The following is a 16,950-nucleotide window of genomic DNA, read 5'->3' as shown; positions in this document are numbered from 1 at the left end:
TTTTCAGTTTAATTTTAGTTAAAGGTTTAGTAATTTGTGTCATTAAAAATTTTTTTTTTTTAAATGTCCATGTAGTATTTTTTATTATTATTTTAGTATTTCAATTTAAGCAAAGATATATATATATATATATATATATACATTCTGCTAAATGAATAAATAAATATATATATATATAACATTTCTGTTAATGTTTATTTTATTTCAAGAAAAAAAATCTAAATCTAATTTTAGTTAATGATAATGACCGGTAGTTGGGTAGTTGACAGGACTTGAATTGAATGTAAAAACAGATGCTGTAACGGCGCTCTGAATGAATGCTGTTTTCATTTATGTTGCGTTTGCAGAAGAATTTGAGAGGTAAAAATCCACTGAAGAGTTTTCGCTACACGAGGAATAAGCATGAAAAGAAGGCTGGGAAATCCTAACGGCAAAAGAGCCTGAGAGACACTGGGTTTGGATTGGGATGTTGAGGAAATCTTGACATAACTAGTCTTCTGGACACTTTGAACTGTGACTGTCATCCTGAACGACACGCTCCAGAGTCCAGATCATCAGAATCAGACGTGCATGAGGATTCCTGTCTCACTGCGTGTGCAAAATGATTTTGATGAATATTGAACATGTAATATTGTGTTTCATTAATACTAACACTCTACTTCATAAAGTGTCTTGTGTTCTGATTTTGTTTATAAAGTTTTAGTGCTACATGTTTTCAGCTGATTTAGACAACAATGCACAAGTAATTAACAAATTAAAAAAAATGTAATTATATAATTCCAATTTAATAATTGTCAAAAGAATGCATCCACATGTTTTATTATTATTAGCATTATTACAAATGAAAACATTTATTTATTATAAGAATTCGTGGAGAAAATAAAAATGTCACTGCAAAAAAAAATCTTAATATTCTTCAAAATAGGCTTAATTAAATGTCTTATTTTTACTTTTCATTTCATTCAGAATCATGGTATATAATTACTTTAAAATGTAAACATTTTTTCAGTACTTTTTCTTTTAAATAAGTGAGAACATTTAACTCATGAGAATTCAGGCAGAAAATGTAATGGGAAATAATACAAAAACAACTTCAAGGTCCTGTTTAAAAAAATATATGATGTCTTATTTTTGAGATGAAATATGACTTGGATAGTTCATCAGCTAATATAAACCTTTTGACAATGCTTTTACATCTGTATAAAATGGAGACATGGACAAAGATTCTGCAGTTGTAATTTGATTTCAACATCAACTACTCATTTGATCACGTGACAAGTTATAGCACAGGTTATTGGTTAAAAACCGATGAAAGGCATGTTTTGTTTCTGCAACATTTATTAGTCAACATATTAAATTATAGTACAATTAATGAGTAAGTGAAGGGGAACAACTAGTCTGAAACATAACTAACCGATTGTGTTCTTCTAAAATGAGCCGGCAATGGTTTGGCAATTACCAGAAAAAGGCACCTCAAACGGTCTCACACTACATCAGCGGTTGGTTGGTTGATTAGTTAGTTAGTCGTACACATGAAGTGTAACTTGTACATTGCTGAGGGCAGATAGAAGCACACAGATTGAACACACACTCATTTAGATCCCAATATAACACGTTTCCTGTGCTGAAGAACCTCAACTGAACACACATCTACACACACGACACTCAGTCCACCTCTACTGACGTATAAAAAACACAACTTTAGTGTTAGAACATGTCATAGCGATGAGCTTAAGATTCAGATTCTTCAGTTCAACACGCCAATCACACAAAACGTTCCTCTAGTGCCCGCTGGGACAGACAACGTTAACTACGTTTGGGTCATATTTCACCTCAAAAAAGCAAAGGAAATTTTACTTTTCTTAAAGATAAGATTATTTTCATGACAGTTATGCACATTTTAACCCCAAATTCTCATTACTACAAGACATTTTCCAGACTTTATTCATAAGTTATTCATAACTGTGTACATTCTTATTATTTTACCGTATAAAGATTTAAGGCTTAATAATAAGCTTAAAGGCAGTTTAATACATTTTATATTATATTAAGTACTTTACAATTTACGCATTTTTCCAGTACATTATGATGATTGGGGGAGAATTGTTCCTACTTGTCAAAATGTACCTACTATTATAAGTATTGCTATTATTTAATAACCTACTATTTAATTATTGTCAAAAGAATGCATCAACTTTTTTCCTTTTTTAACTAAAAAGAACATTTCATTCTCAGTAATAATTAAGTGAGAAAATGTCCTCACAATTTGGGGGTAATTTGGGTAAAATTGTTCTTGTCAGAATACAAAAATATTAATGGTCCAGATTTTTAAAATCTAAACAATATACAACTTCAAATATACAAACATCCTATTTATTGTTGAAAGAATGATGAGAAAATGTCTTTAATATCACAAATTGGGAGAAATTTGGGGGAAATTGTTCTTATTCATCAGAATGCAAAATACTAAAAGTTCTAATTATGAGATTTCCAAAATCAAAACAGAATATACATTTTTTTTTAAAAATCCTACTATTAAATTATTTTTGAAAGAATGCATTAACTTATTTTCTTAATCTGTTTTTTTTTTTTTTTTTTTTTTTTTTTTAATTCAATGTCAAAATATCAAAGTGAGAAAATGTCCTCACAATTTGGGGGTAATTTGGGTAAAATTGTTCTTATCAGAATACAAAAATATTAATGGTCCAGATTTTTTAAATCTAAACAATATACAACTTCAAATATACAAACATCCTATTTATTGTTGAAAGAATGATGAGAAAATGTCTTTAATATCACAAATTGGGAGAAATTTTGGGGAAATTGTTCTTATTCATCAGAATGCAAAATACAAAAAGTTCTAATTATGAGATTTCCAAAATCAAAACAGAATATACATTTTTTTTTAAAATCCTACTATTAAATTATTTTTGAAAGAATGCATTAACTTATTTTCTTAGTCTGTTTTTTTTTTTTTTTAAATGAGATTTAATTCAATGTCAAAATATCACAAATTGGGGGGGAAAAGTTCTCTCAATTGTCAAAATGCAAAAATATTAATAGAACTTAAAATAAAAAGAATGTTAAAAGAATTCATCAACTTATTATTTTTACAATAAGAACATTCCCATGGCAATTCAGTGAGAAAATGTCAATATAACAAATTGGGGGAAATTTGTTCTTAATTGTCCAAATGCAAAAACATAAATGTTCTAAAACGAGAAATAGATTTTCTTCAGATTTTGGGGTGAAATAAGACCTGGACATGATCTTGACAGGTTCACCCAGATACTGCTGGTTTTACCCAAACTTGTGCATGTATATTTAAGCTTTACAGAAAGAGAAAAAGCACATTAATTTGAAACGAGGACTCAGGAGTCGAGCCTTCAGGCTGTTGGCAGCAAAGCATCATTAGATTGGATTCAGCATTTGAGAGGTCCAGCGAGAGTCATGTGATCAATCACTAACACAGCACAGATTACAACTGCGTTTACCATCTCACGAGGATCAAGGGGGCTGATTTCACACTAAACCACACTTTAAGGCTTTATTATGACTCAAATATCACAAGACATGTTCGTTATCAACCACCAAATTGCAGGAATGTTTCTTAAGTATTAAAAACCAAATTGCAATAACTCCTGATGCAAGAAGCCAAAGCCAATACGATTCAGTAATTTATTTACATTTCCAAGAGAAAAAAAGCATTAGAATTGTGCACAAACAGACTCTGAAACATTTAATTTGGTCGGTCACTTACACACAATATTGAGAATCCGAACGTTATGAACACATCAATACTTAACACATTATTTACTGTTTTCACATTTAAAAAGAATTCACGCTACATGTTCACTCTACAAGGCGCTTCAAAACTGCCAAAGCCGAATAATGAGTCTAAATACAGAGACTGCAGCATTTTCACTCGCATGTCCTCCGTTGAGATAAGGCTAATTCAACAGTCTGATAACAACACTCCTGCGTTTAAAGTAAGGCACAGCGGGGACGTTTGACTCGAGCCCCTCTATGCTTTTATCCGGATCCGTTTTGAGCTTGTGCCAGACCCTGAGGAATCGTCAAGAAGAACTCCAAGTTCTCACACAACATGAAAACCGATGGCAGAGTGAGTGTGGTGCATCATGGGAAATCAGCCCCCTCTGAGCCCGTTATTGTATACTGTCGGATCGGCCCTCTCGTGTATTCGCTATGACTGCTGCGTGATAAAAGCACCAGCCCACACCAGGACAGAGAGAAAGAGGGGAAAATAGAAAACCAGAGAGGAGAGGTGGCCGAAGAGTCCAGTCCAATCAGAGACTTCGACGCGATCACATGATCTCGCAGCACGAGTTCTGCTTGCGTGCCTAGAACATACAAACATCAACATTACATCAGATCTTCTGAAGAAAATGTGAGCACTTGCCCATTCACATTAGCAACTTTCTCAGTAGTAGTATATATTTATTTAATGCCATGTCAGCATCAAAGGAAATTTTCGTGGCAAAAACAATAAAAAAAATACAAGTATAACAAATACAATAAAAACCAGCAAACAAACAAACACAAGTTATATCACATAAGATTTTTTACATTAACATGTGATAAAAATTCTAAAACTTTTCCTGGCAAAATTTTGCAACTTTCTCAGTATTTTCGATTTGAGATCATTTTGAGATTTTGGGCTATTTGGCTTTTCATGATGTTGTTTCTGCCTAAAAGAAAACATCCAATATACACATTAAAGTGTTTGTTTTATTGAACTTTATCTTGTGTCTGTTGATTTTTAATTATAATACATATCTTTAAAGGGATATTTTTTTTTTTATTATGTTTTTTTCTCCACTTCAGTAGTACTTATGAATGCCAAATTTTACAGTTTTATTCGTATCTATATTCTGAACATTTATATAGAGGTGTTTGTTCATTTAATCATTCACAATTATTTTATTATTAGACTATCTATTTACATCTGTAGATTTACATTATAACACTTATCTTTAAAGAGTTTTTTCTCCACTTCAGTGGCACATACATAAACTAAATTTGACAGTTTTACTCGTATCTATATTCTGAAGATTTTTACTGAAGGGTTTGTTCATATACCATTCGCCTGATTTTATACACCACTTCATTCCTTTATTTTTCTCACCTTATTTTTCTCCTTTCTGCCTGTTGACAGTATTTTCTAATTTATGGAGTGATAAAAATAGATACCCAAAAGCCCCTCTGTAAAAACCTTTAACTCTAATATTTCAACATTTTGAAACAATAACTTTGAACCTGACTTTAACTATTTGCATCTGTAGATTTCAATTACAATACATATCTTTAGAGGATGTTTTTGCAAAATTAGTTTTTTCTTCACTTCAGTAGTACTTACATAAACCAGATTTTACAGTTTTATTCATATCTATATTCTGAAAATTTTTATAGGGGGATTTGTTCATATATCATTCACATTGATTTATATAATATTTTATATCTTATTATCTTATAATATTATCTTATTCCTAAAAACATGTTGAAAATTATTTTTTTCTGGCTGCGGAATGCATTTTCTGAATTATGGAATGATGAAAAGAGAAATCCAAAATCTCTTCTGTAAAAAAAAAAAAAAACTAACTTTAATACGTCAACAAAATCAAACAAGAATTTTGAACCAGGCTTTATACAATGTTCACATTTATTTTCTGGAAATATATGCAAATAGTGTACTTTGTAATTAGATAATCCCTCATTTGCATATTTATCATAACAGAAAATGTGTAATACATAGTTGATTACATTTAGAATTGTAAACATTTTTGTCAGTAAGGTAATATATACTAGTTTTTTTTACGCTATTCATCTCGGGTGTCTTATCTTATGGTAGTTGCTAGGTTTAATACTTAGTTTTAGGGATTTGTTCAAATCACTAGCCATAAGTATGAGCAATAACAAGAATGAGTGTTTTAGAAACCACAACTAATGAAGCTTTAAAATATATAACAGTAATGACATCGTAATAAATTGCATGTTCTGTTGTGGTGTTTCACAAGCATGTAAATTACTGACCGTTTTATAAAAGGCTTTTGATTGGTTTCCCAGATGCTCAGATTTCTGAACTAAATCATCCAGCTTCTCTCCTCTCTCCAGAAGTGACTCCATTGTGCTGTGCTGGAGAAGCACATATTAAATTAAATACAAATGCCAGCGCATTAAAGGCTAACAAACACTTCTGTGTGTACAGTCACATCACACTTACACATCCAGCATACTGAATATCAATGTAGGTGAAATAGATGATTGAAACAATCAAAAAAGTGTGTATTAAAGAATGTTCACATCATTATTTGCTCACCAAAATAATTTTGGTTTCATCCAGTTCTGCTTGCACTTTGGTCATAGCATCAGCCTCGCGTGGATTCTGTTAAAACAGGAAATGCTAAAACTGTTATGGGTGATAAAATGTGTTGTGTTTACTAATAAACTGCCTTTAAAACCCTTGATTAACAATGTCGACATTACACTACACGGCTTTTCTTGCGGTTTCACTATTAGTGAACATAACTCACCTGATATTTAGCCAGATGGCTGTCCAGTGCTGTGTACTGAACGGTCGCCGGAGAACCAGAAGGCCAGTCTATACTGTTCACCTGTCTGGAGAACTCATCCAGCACCTGCAGACAAAAGAAAATGGTCATACCTAACCATTTTTAAAAATCCTGGAAAATTATTATTTTCAATTACATTTATTATTTAAATTGACATTCTTTTTTATCAATTTAAATGTACACATCTGAATTTAATTTAAATGTACACATAGTTTAAAAAAACAAATAAATATTGTTTGGAAACTTATATAACAGTTTATTTCAATTTCAATTCAGGATTTCAGTGTTTAAGATTGAAGCAGTTTTCAAAATTTGAAGTTTGAAGGTTTAAGTATTTTTAAGATTGAAATAGTTTTAAAAGCCATGGTTTTAAAGCCATGCAGTCTCTCAGACAGACAGACAGACAGACGGACGGACGGATAGATGGATAGATGGGACGGACAGACGGACAGACAGACAGACAGACAGACAGACGGATAGATAGATAGATGGGACAGACAGACAGACAGACAGACAGAACAGGACAGACAGACAGACGGATAGATAGATAGATAGATGGGACAGACAGATAGATAGATAGATAGTCAACATAACGCACCTTATCAAGTAAAGTGAAGCAGACTCTGGAGGGATATTCACTGTCTGCGATCACAACACCACCGAGATTGTCATTTCGCACGTACACGTGACACAAGTACTCTAACGGGGGGAACACACAAACAAACAATTAATTAATCCACTGCAGTTATGAACAAAATGTGTGTAATTGTACTGAATATGCACTTCAAATCTTAAAAGTTTATTTTACAAAAACTACACTTGCAGACAATATAATATTGCTAAAATAAAAAGCCACGTAAGTGCACTTAAAGAGAGTACACTTTCATGACCACGATCTTAATTGTACTTTGTAATGTCAAATTAAATATTTTACTTCAAATTACATCAAGTCATGTTTAAAGGGGTCAAATGATGCTGCTAAAAAGAACATTATTTGGTGTATTTGGTGTAATGAAATGTGTTTATGCGGTTTAAGGTTAAAAAAACACTATTTTCCACATACTGTACATTATTGTTTCTCCTCTATGCCCCGCCTTTCTGAAACGCGTTGATTTTTACAAAGCTCGTCGGTCTGAAAAAGCGAGGTGTGCTGTGATTGGCCAGCTATCCAGTGCGTTGTGATTGGCCGAATTCCTCAAGCGTGAGACGGAAATGTTACGCCCCTCACCATACTGTGATGCCTGCGGCAATCACATGTGACGACCCCGGGCTAGACTCCGCTTCGTCCACGATGAAAGCCGATCCGGCGATCCACAGCGTGAAGTTGATGTATTTCCTCAGCGACCAGCATGAATCAGCTCTAGGCATGACGAAGCGGATATCGTCCTCTTTTGGAAGACCAAACAAAGTAGTTTCGCTTTCACAACGAAACACACAGCGTCTTCACGACATAGTGGCGGTGGCGGCAACAATACTACAGCGAGAATAAAAGTTACGCCTTCTTTCTTTGCGTGAACATCGTGTTATGCAAATCTTCCCACATAGTGACGTAGATATGTGGGGGCGTGTTAGAACGAGCCGTTTTAGGCAGGCGTGGCTGACTTAATTTTTATAAAGAATATCTCTTTGGATTTGAGACTTTAGTCTTTGCAACTTTACAGATCTTCTTTATGCACCAAGAGCTTGTAACACTCCAAAGAGAAAGGAACAATTGAAATTGCATCATATGACCCCTTTAAGTTGTTTTGCCGTGCTTTAAGTACACTTATTTTAATGTGTTGACTAACACACTAAATTAAAATAATGATTATAATTTTACCTGCTAAAATTGTAACTTCACTAAAAATATGAAAACTGTGTGTGTACTGTGTATATTTATTATGTACATATAACACACACACATACAGTATATATTTTGAAAATATTTACATGTATATATTTATATAATTTATATTATATATAAATATATTTAATATATAAACGTAACATTTAAATAAAAACACTTAAATATATACATGAATGTGTGTGTATTTATATATACATAATAAATATACACAGTACACACACATATACTATGTGAACGAAAACTTTTATTTTGGATGCGATTAATCGTTTGACAGCACTAGAATAAATACATCAAGAATCACAAATACATTTAAATACATGACATACAAGTTTCAACAGAAATGCCGTTACATAAATGCTTATCAGTTCATTTGAAACTAGAATGAAAACCTTAAAATAAACACACTTGGGGAAAAAAATGAACTGAAATCAAATTAAATATTAAAAACTTATTTTTTTCAGCTAGATGCCAATGCAACATTTCTTATATTTATTTAGTTTAATTAATTGTACTAAAAAATTTTATTAAAACTATACAGACACACACAGTATATAAAAGCTTCTAAAACATTAAAATGAAAATGGCTCTCAGTAGTTCGGCTGATCAGTTTGGTGCTTTAATTACATGAGAGTGAGCCTAATAACTAGTCCTTCATCCTGAACAAGCTATAATTAAACTCAACAGCTACAATCAGGCCAGTGGCAAGCATTTAATAAGACTTCATCTTCAAGACCATCACTGACCTTGCTCTTTGATAGACGCACGGCTTCCTAATGCTGAACGCTCAACAATCAGCGCGCTGGTGAACGTCATAAACTCCTGTATACTGCAAAAGAAAAACAGCTTACGGTCCGCTGCAACGAGAACGGTTTTGTTGGCCATCTAAAATACTTTTGTAGCTTAATAAAAGCATATAACGACGAGAGCATTCTAGATATTGTACCTGGATCTCTGGAAGAAACTGAATGATGACAGGAATATTAAAAACTTATTTTTTTCAGCTAGATGCCAATGCAACATTTCTTATATTTATTTAGTTTAATTAATTGTACTAAAAATTTTTATAAAAACTATACAGACACACACAGTATATAAAAGCTTCTAAAACATTAAAATGAAAATGGCTCTCAGTAGTTCGGCTGATCAGTTTGGTGCTTTAATTACATGAGAGTGAGCCTAATAACTAGTCCTTCATCCTGAACAAGCTATAATTAAACTCAACAGCTACAATCAGGCCAGTGGCAAGCATTTAATAAGACTTCATCTTCAAGACCATCACTGACCTTGCTCTTTGACAGACGCACGGCTTCCTAATGCTGAACGCTCAACAATCAGTGCGCTGGTGAACGTCATAAACTCCTGTATACTGCAAAAGAAAAACAGCTTACGGTCCGCTGCAACGAGAACGGTTTTGTTGGCCATCTAAAATAGTTTTGTAGCTTAATAAAAGCATATAACGACGAGAGCATTCTAGATATTGTACCTGGATCTCTGGAAGAAACTGAATGATGACAGATCATACGCCGCCTTCAGCAGGTTGGCCTTCGTTGAGCCTTTATGCAAGACGCTCAGACTGTAGAGTTTCATGGCGTTTCTGAACAGGATCTGCAATGACACTACAAAAATGACACATTATTTATTTTAACGAATAATCATAGTTTATATTAATAATATAATGGTTGATTCAAGATGGTTTTTATTGATTGATTATTCATATCTAGATGATTTTATCTTGAGCGACCCACACTGCACTTATAATTTTTTGTTATTTCACTTCATTTATTTACTTATTTTATAAAAAACATAACAAAATAATTAAATTAAACACTAAGGTTGATTCAAGACTGGTTTTATTGATTGGTTATTCATATTCAGCAGGGTTTTTTTTCCCCTAAGCAACTTACACAGCACTTATTATTGATTCAACCATGGTGGATTATAATTATTTAGATTTATTTTTTAATAAATAACATAAAATACAGCACCACGGTTGATTCAGTACTGTTTTTTTTATTACTGGGATGGTTTTTATTGATCGATTATTCATATCTAGATGATTTTATCCTGAGCGACCCACACTGCACTTATAATTTTTTGTTATTTCACTTCATTTATTTACTTATTTTATAAAAAACATAACAAAATAATTAAATTAAACACTAAGGTTGATTCAAGACTGGTTTTATTGATTGGTTATTCATATTCAGCAGGGGTTTTTTCCCCTAAGCAACTTACACAGCACTTATTATTGATTCAACCATGGTGGATTATAATTATTTTGATTTATTTTTTAATAAATAACATAAAATACAGCACCACGGTTGATTCAGTACTGTTTTTTTTATTACTGATTATTCATATTTAGCAGATGATTTTATACTGAGCTACTTACTTATTATTGAACCAACTAATTATTTTATTATCAATTTTTGTATTTTTTTTAGAAACAAATTACTAAATTATAAAAAATACAACTGTAAGGTTGACTTAAGACTGTTTTATTGATTAATTGTTCATTTATGATACACCTTGTTGTACCTGTGATTGTTGATCATTTTAGTACACTAAGAAAAATATCTACAAAAATGGAAAAGGTAGGCTTCTAGTAATTTTCCAGGACATCATCCGTTGTAACCCGAAACACAAAATACAATGCGTAATGTAAAATGCCGGTAAAAACCTGTGAATTCTTTTCTTAGAGTGTAGCACACTGACTACTAATACACTGCTTAAAACTAATTGTTCAGAATGTGTAGTTTTACTAGTTCACTAGCTAATAAAAAAAAGCTTGTAATCCTTCAAAAATGTGTAAGCGTTCTTTCAATAATTCGATGTGGTATATAAAAAGTTATTTATATTTTAACAAATCTAAATTAACACATAAAAATATATTTTTTTTACTGAGATTTGACGTAGTGACAATTTTTGCGTCGTGCTTACGTAATGACGTCATCACGCAATGACATCACGACGTCGTCTAGCAACTTCCAGCAACAAATCGACCTCCCTTTAGCAACTTCCCCTGAAAATTAGTTGGCAACAGTGATTGCAGGCAAGATAGCACCTTAATACAGATACACATAACTCTCCTGCAGTCTTGATTGAACCTACAACCTTTTAGCTACCAGCCCAGATCTTAAACTATTACTCCACACCCATATATATCAGGTCAGCCCATACAGAGCCTCTGAAGAGGGTCCCAAACCTTGAAAGCACTGGATCCGATTATCGAAAGGTTTATAAAGCGGATGTGTCACAATGATTCAATACAGTTCAACAGGCTAGAGATGACTAAACAGCTGCTTAGCAGTCGTGCTAGCTCTGAAATACCCTGATATCGACAGAATAATCGTTCTTAATCTTTCTTAAACAGGCACAGTCATGTGACATTGTGTATATATACGTAATGAATTGTCATTCTTACCTGCTGTGTGTAAAACAGCTAAGACTGAAGCTAATCCGCTAACAGCTAATCAGAACAACTTTTATGTATTGTTCTAATCTGACAGCGGTGTCTCTGGAACGCTGTTACGGGATTTAAAAGAATTATTATTTGTATTATGGATTATAATATCACTGGCATCCAGAATAGTCCGCGTTTACTGAAGATATTTAATCACCTCACAACAATTCTCCGAGGATTTTTGGGTTTTTTTTTTTTCAGAAACTTGCTAGCTGGCAGAAAGCGGCATTTCAAAATAAAAGTCCTTCACGCAGGAGCTGACGTAAAAGCGGACGGAGACAAAATAAAAGTCCCTGACATATGTGCGCAAAACAAAAGTCTCTAGCTCACAGGTGCCCAAACATTTTACTACAAAGAGCCAAAACTCGAACTTGATTGAGAGCCGTGGGCAGAAAGTAAATGTTGCATACATCCAACTGTATATATAATAATATATTATGTTAAAAAAATCTACTTAATTTATTTTTGTACATTTCAATACAGTAATAAAACAAAACGCTTAAAATAAACAGGTAATTATTATATCTACTAATTTAATGAATACATTTAAATCATATAGAGGCTTTTTTGACTGATACACAATGATATTGAGACTTTTTATTAGAAAACATGTGCACGTTATAATATTCGTGTACACAAACAAGCATGTAATTTGAGGACAGCTCAGAAATAACAAATTTTTTGCCATCATTCAATAGTAATACCTCATTCTCGTGACTATTCACATAAGACCCCTTGAATTAAATAAGAATGATATTTCTGTCTTTTATACTCTGTACCACAGAGAGCGTGATCTGTAATGTAAGAGCCTGAATGCTTTAAGCTTAATATTCCACACATTTCCATACAATCCGTCTCTAATCTTCACCTATTCTGTACTCAACGTTATAATCCTGAGTGGTTGCGCTGTCCTGGTCAAACCACAGGTAAAACCAGGGGTCTGTAGTTGAGGTTGCTGATGTGGTGGGTGGAAGTGTGGTTGTTGGAGTCGTTGTTGTGGTCGTCTCTGTGGTCGTGCTGCCTTTCATCCTCTCCATTCGCAGCTTCCGCATCCGCATCAGTCGCAGACGGCGCAGACGTTCGTTCTGGGGGCCCGCGGCGGCCCCTGTGCTCTCCACGTTGACGCGGTTGTTGGTGTTCACAGGGGTGTTGGTAACCAGTCTTGGCCTCTTCCTGCTCTGGGCCATGATTTGTTGAATTCGAGCCCAGTTGGATTTGGTCAGAGTGAAGCTGCAAGGCGACGCATTGGCATCATATCCCACAATGCAAAGACGAGTCTGAGAAGAATAACCATCGGCTCTTGCAGTAACACGATACTCGCCCGGGTTGAGAAGCCGCCAGAAATCACCAGCGGCAGCTTTAAGAAAAAAGAAGTTTGGATAAATATACCACACTAAACAAAAATACGTCACATCAAAGCAGGGATTCCCTAACTTTTTTGTCAGCCGAATCACTGACAAATAATAATAATACAATATATTAAATAATAAATTCAGAATTGAAAGATACAAACTCAAAATTTAAAGAAACAGTCAGAATTTTGAGACGGCAATTCAAAATTGTGAGGTATAAATTTGAAAGAGAAAAAAAGTCATAATTGCAAGTTTGTATATACGGTATATGATTTCTGACTTTTTTGTCACAATTTATAAATAAATATATAAGAATAATAATAAATTAAATGATATCATATAAAATTAAATAATATAATATAATATAAAAAAGTAGTGTCGTCAAACGATTAATCGCGATTAATCGCATCCAAAATACATTTTTTGTTCACATAGTATATGTGTGTGTACTGTGTATATTTATTATGTATATATAAATACACACACACACACATTTAAGAAAAATATATATTACGTTTATATATTAAATATATTTATATATAATATAAATTGTATGAATATAAATATATACATGTAAATGTGTGTATTTATATATACATAATGCATATACACAGTACACACAGATATATTATGTAAATAAAAACTTTTATTTTGGATGCGATTAATCGCGATTAATCGTTTGACCGCACTAAAAAAAAAAGTCAGAATTGTGAGAAATAAAGTCAAGATGCAAACTTGCAATTCAGAGGGAAAAAAGTCTGAATTGCGAGATTTTACCCCAAAAGTGTGAGATATGATCTCGCAACAGAGAGAATTTCATGGTGAAACAACAAGCTTCAATATGAATTAGTCCTCTAAGACCTAAAATGACAGAAAGTCTGTAACCTGTTTTGACGTCATGCTTGATTCCCTCCACTGACACTGTGGCATTTGCTAGAAGATTGCCATCGACGTCTCTCACAACTCCTTTAATGCCTCGATGCACCTGTGGGTCACATGATCAACATTTTTTGAGGCTTTGTCGCTGTTTTACAATGCTCATTTTATCTGGAAACAGAAATTGTGCATCTGTCCACCTTCTGGCTTTGAGTTTCAGCCACTATGCCACACAGAGATCTGATTTGTATGTGTTTTATAACCTGCTCAATGAAAGCCAGCAGAGCCTCTCGGTTGTTTTCCCACTCCGATGCCAATTCGCTCTCATGCGGAAACTTATCACACCCAAGAAAGATGGAAATCTCAAAGCAGTTGGTGTGCAGGTAGCTGAAGTCATTCATGCCTAAAGCAACACAGAAAAGTGAAATTGTGAAAGCTGAGAGGATATTATTTTATTGATAGAAAAACAGTTTTCAAAGAGTTTTCTATGTCAATGCAACAAATATTTCTGCAGACCTACAGAGGAATTATATTAACACAGTGTCTTATAATTAGTGGTGCTTTCTAAAATTGTAATTGGTTTGTAAAAAGTGTTTTAATGCATGTTTAATGGGCTTTTTTTCATTGCATTTACACAGTTCTGACTCGCAGGCGTCACCGGCTTGTGGCGTTTTAGTGCATCAGTTTCACTTGATACAAAGTTTTGAAAATGTAAGCAGTTGAGAAAAAAAAACCTGTAAACATATTTTTGTTAGCTGGGTAAATAGTTCATTCTGGTTTTATGTTTACTTTAAAACTAGACTGCTCAACCTGTTGGCTGTTGCACACCTCAGTCTTATACAATTCAAAACCATTCACCGTGCCTACTACACAAAGTGTAGACTTTAAAAAATATACCCTGATATTGATGAGGTGTGTGATCGATGTAAATGTGACAAAGCAGACTTTTTTCATATGTTTTGGGCTTGCTAAAAGCTGAGTGACTATTGGACACTGATATTTAAAACACTAAATGATGCCTTTAATTTAGAAATAAAACCCAGTGTTGAAATAGCTATTTTTGGTGTACCAGAATGCAAAATATAATTGACAAACAAGGAAAAAAAATTTATCGCTTTTGCCATTTTATTAGTGAGAAGTATATTACTTGAGTGGAAATCAATGGTCCCACTTTTATATTTGAAATTAGAACAAATTAAATATTTAATGAAGGGATCTGTCAAAAAAATGTATGAGACATGGCAACCTATGATCACATATTTTGAAAAGATGAAGACTCTCCCCCTTAACTGATCATTATAAAAGAGATTTGTTGATTGGTTTTATATTTATGTAAAGATCACTATGAATGTGTCTTTACATAAATTGAGTATTGAATTGTATTATTATCTATGTATTTATTTTAGTGCTGTCAAACGATTAATCGCATCGAAAATATGTTTTTGTTTACATAATATATGAGTGTGTACTGTGTATATTTATTATGTGCATATAAATACAAACACATGCATGTATATATTTAAGAGAAATATGCTATGTTTACATATTAAATATATTTTATATACTATAAAATATAAATGTATATACATTGTATGTACACTGTATGTGTGTGTATTTATATATACATAATAAATAAACACAGTACACATGCATATATTATGTAAACAAAAACTTTTATTTTGGATGCGATTAATCGCGATTAATCGTTTGACAGCACTACTTTATTTATTTATTCATTTTTATTATTCCTACAATGATAATGTCCATCTGTAAATGTGTACAACATTGTAAAGTTTATTTTAATTCTTCTTAAATTGTTTATTCTTATTATTGTTTTTGTAATTTAATTGAATTTTGTTTGTGTAATTATTTCGGCGGTAAGGGTTATCATGGGGGGAAAGGGAAAAGTTGTAATACTGTATACAATGTTCTGTTAAAGGGGAAAAAATTATAAATATATATATATTTTTAAAGAAAACTAGACTGTTAAACTCCTTATCATCACATACTGCCCACGACTGGCTTCCAGCTGGCCCGGTTGATGATGCCCTGGCCTCCCGTGACGTCATCGGTGTGACAGGAGCCGCGGTGGTTTTCCGTCATGGTCAGGTGACTGTGTGCGTACGTCATGGCAAGCCAGCGGAACAGGTTTTCGTCCGCCGTTTCGCGGAGAGCGCCCTCGTTCTGTCGCTGAATCCTGGCCCAGGTTTCTTCGTTCATGTGCTGGTACTCATGCACCAACTGACCTGCCCTGCCGTCTGTGGCCCGCGGTGGACGCTGCATGTCGAAGGGGTACGTGACCATCTTCTCTCCGCCCTGTAGATTAGCGCCCAAAACAAACGGCGTCCTCTCCATCCAACTGATGATTGCTTTAGTTTCAGCAGCGACCTAGAGTGCACATTTGGGCGCATTATGCAAATATTCCCACATAGTGAGGTAGATATGTGGGGGCGTGTTAGAACGAGCCGTTTTAGGGGGGCGTGGCAGAGTCTTAACTTTGATAAAGAATATCTCTTTGGGTTTGTGACTTTAGTCTTTGCAACTTCAGGGATCTTATCTATGCACAATCAGCTTGTAACACTCCAAAGAGAAAGGAAAACTTGAAATCGCATCATATGACCCCTTTAAGTAAACTAAACTCTGAAACTCAAAAGTACTGACATGCTGCCTGCAGATCATGTCAGAATGATTATGAATAGGCTATTGATCTCTGGTCAGTATTAGTTTTCGTTATGAATGTTGACTGTAAAATTTAGTTTGTTCATTGTCTGTGTACTTTTTTTTTATTGCAAAAAAACTAGTTTTAAGTATCCAAACATATTT

General features: G+C 33.5%; 2 protein-coding genes across 4 annotated transcripts; both read right to left on the bottom strand.

Moving 5' to 3' along the window:
• Positions 1-3,659: 3,659 nt before the first annotated feature.
• On the bottom strand, positions 3,660-12,164 carry LOC107602234 (synaptobrevin homolog YKT6). 3 transcript variants are annotated; one of them, XM_016294680.1, is made up of 9 exons: positions 12,057-12,163; positions 11,861-11,961; positions 9,920-10,052; positions 9,720-9,802; positions 7,189-7,289; positions 6,552-6,656; positions 6,338-6,403; positions 6,052-6,153; positions 3,660-4,361 (listed from the first exon to the last, which is right to left on the bottom strand). In XM_016294680.1, exons 3-9 carry the CDS (start codon positions 10,021-10,023, stop codon positions 4,326-4,328), a joined length of 597 nt encoding a protein of 198 aa, XP_016150166.1. In that variant the 5' UTR covers positions 10,024-10,052; positions 11,861-11,961; positions 12,057-12,163; the 3' UTR covers positions 3,660-4,325. The 3 variants fall into 3 exon arrangements, with proteins under 3 accessions (XP_016150166.1, XP_016150168.1, XP_016150165.1); XM_016294682.1 differs by having other exon boundaries at positions 9,920-10,041; positions 11,861-12,164; XM_016294679.1 differs by having other exon boundaries at positions 11,861-12,163.
• A 309-nt stretch (positions 12,165-12,473) lies between these two features.
• On the bottom strand, positions 12,474-16,519 carry LOC107602228 (adipocyte enhancer-binding protein 1-like). The gene is made up of 4 exons (XM_016294673.1): positions 16,137-16,519; positions 14,391-14,530; positions 14,137-14,236; positions 12,474-13,256 (listed from the first exon to the last, which is right to left on the bottom strand). Exons 1-4 carry the CDS (start codon positions 16,480-16,482, stop codon positions 12,757-12,759), a joined length of 1,086 nt encoding a protein of 361 aa, XP_016150159.1. The 5' UTR covers positions 16,483-16,519; the 3' UTR covers positions 12,474-12,756.
• Between the last annotated feature and the right edge of the window lie 431 nt (positions 16,520-16,950).

The sequence above is a fragment of the Sinocyclocheilus grahami genome, unplaced genomic scaffold (assembly GCF_001515645.1).
Source record: "Sinocyclocheilus grahami isolate Dianchi unplaced genomic scaffold, SAMN03320097.WGS_v1.1 scaffold322.1, whole genome shotgun sequence".
Taxonomy (NCBI): domain Eukaryota; kingdom Metazoa; phylum Chordata; class Actinopteri; order Cypriniformes; family Cyprinidae; genus Sinocyclocheilus; species Sinocyclocheilus grahami.
The sequence above is the reverse complement of the archived record's forward strand: the minus strand, read 5'-3'. Positions and strand labels throughout refer to the sequence as shown.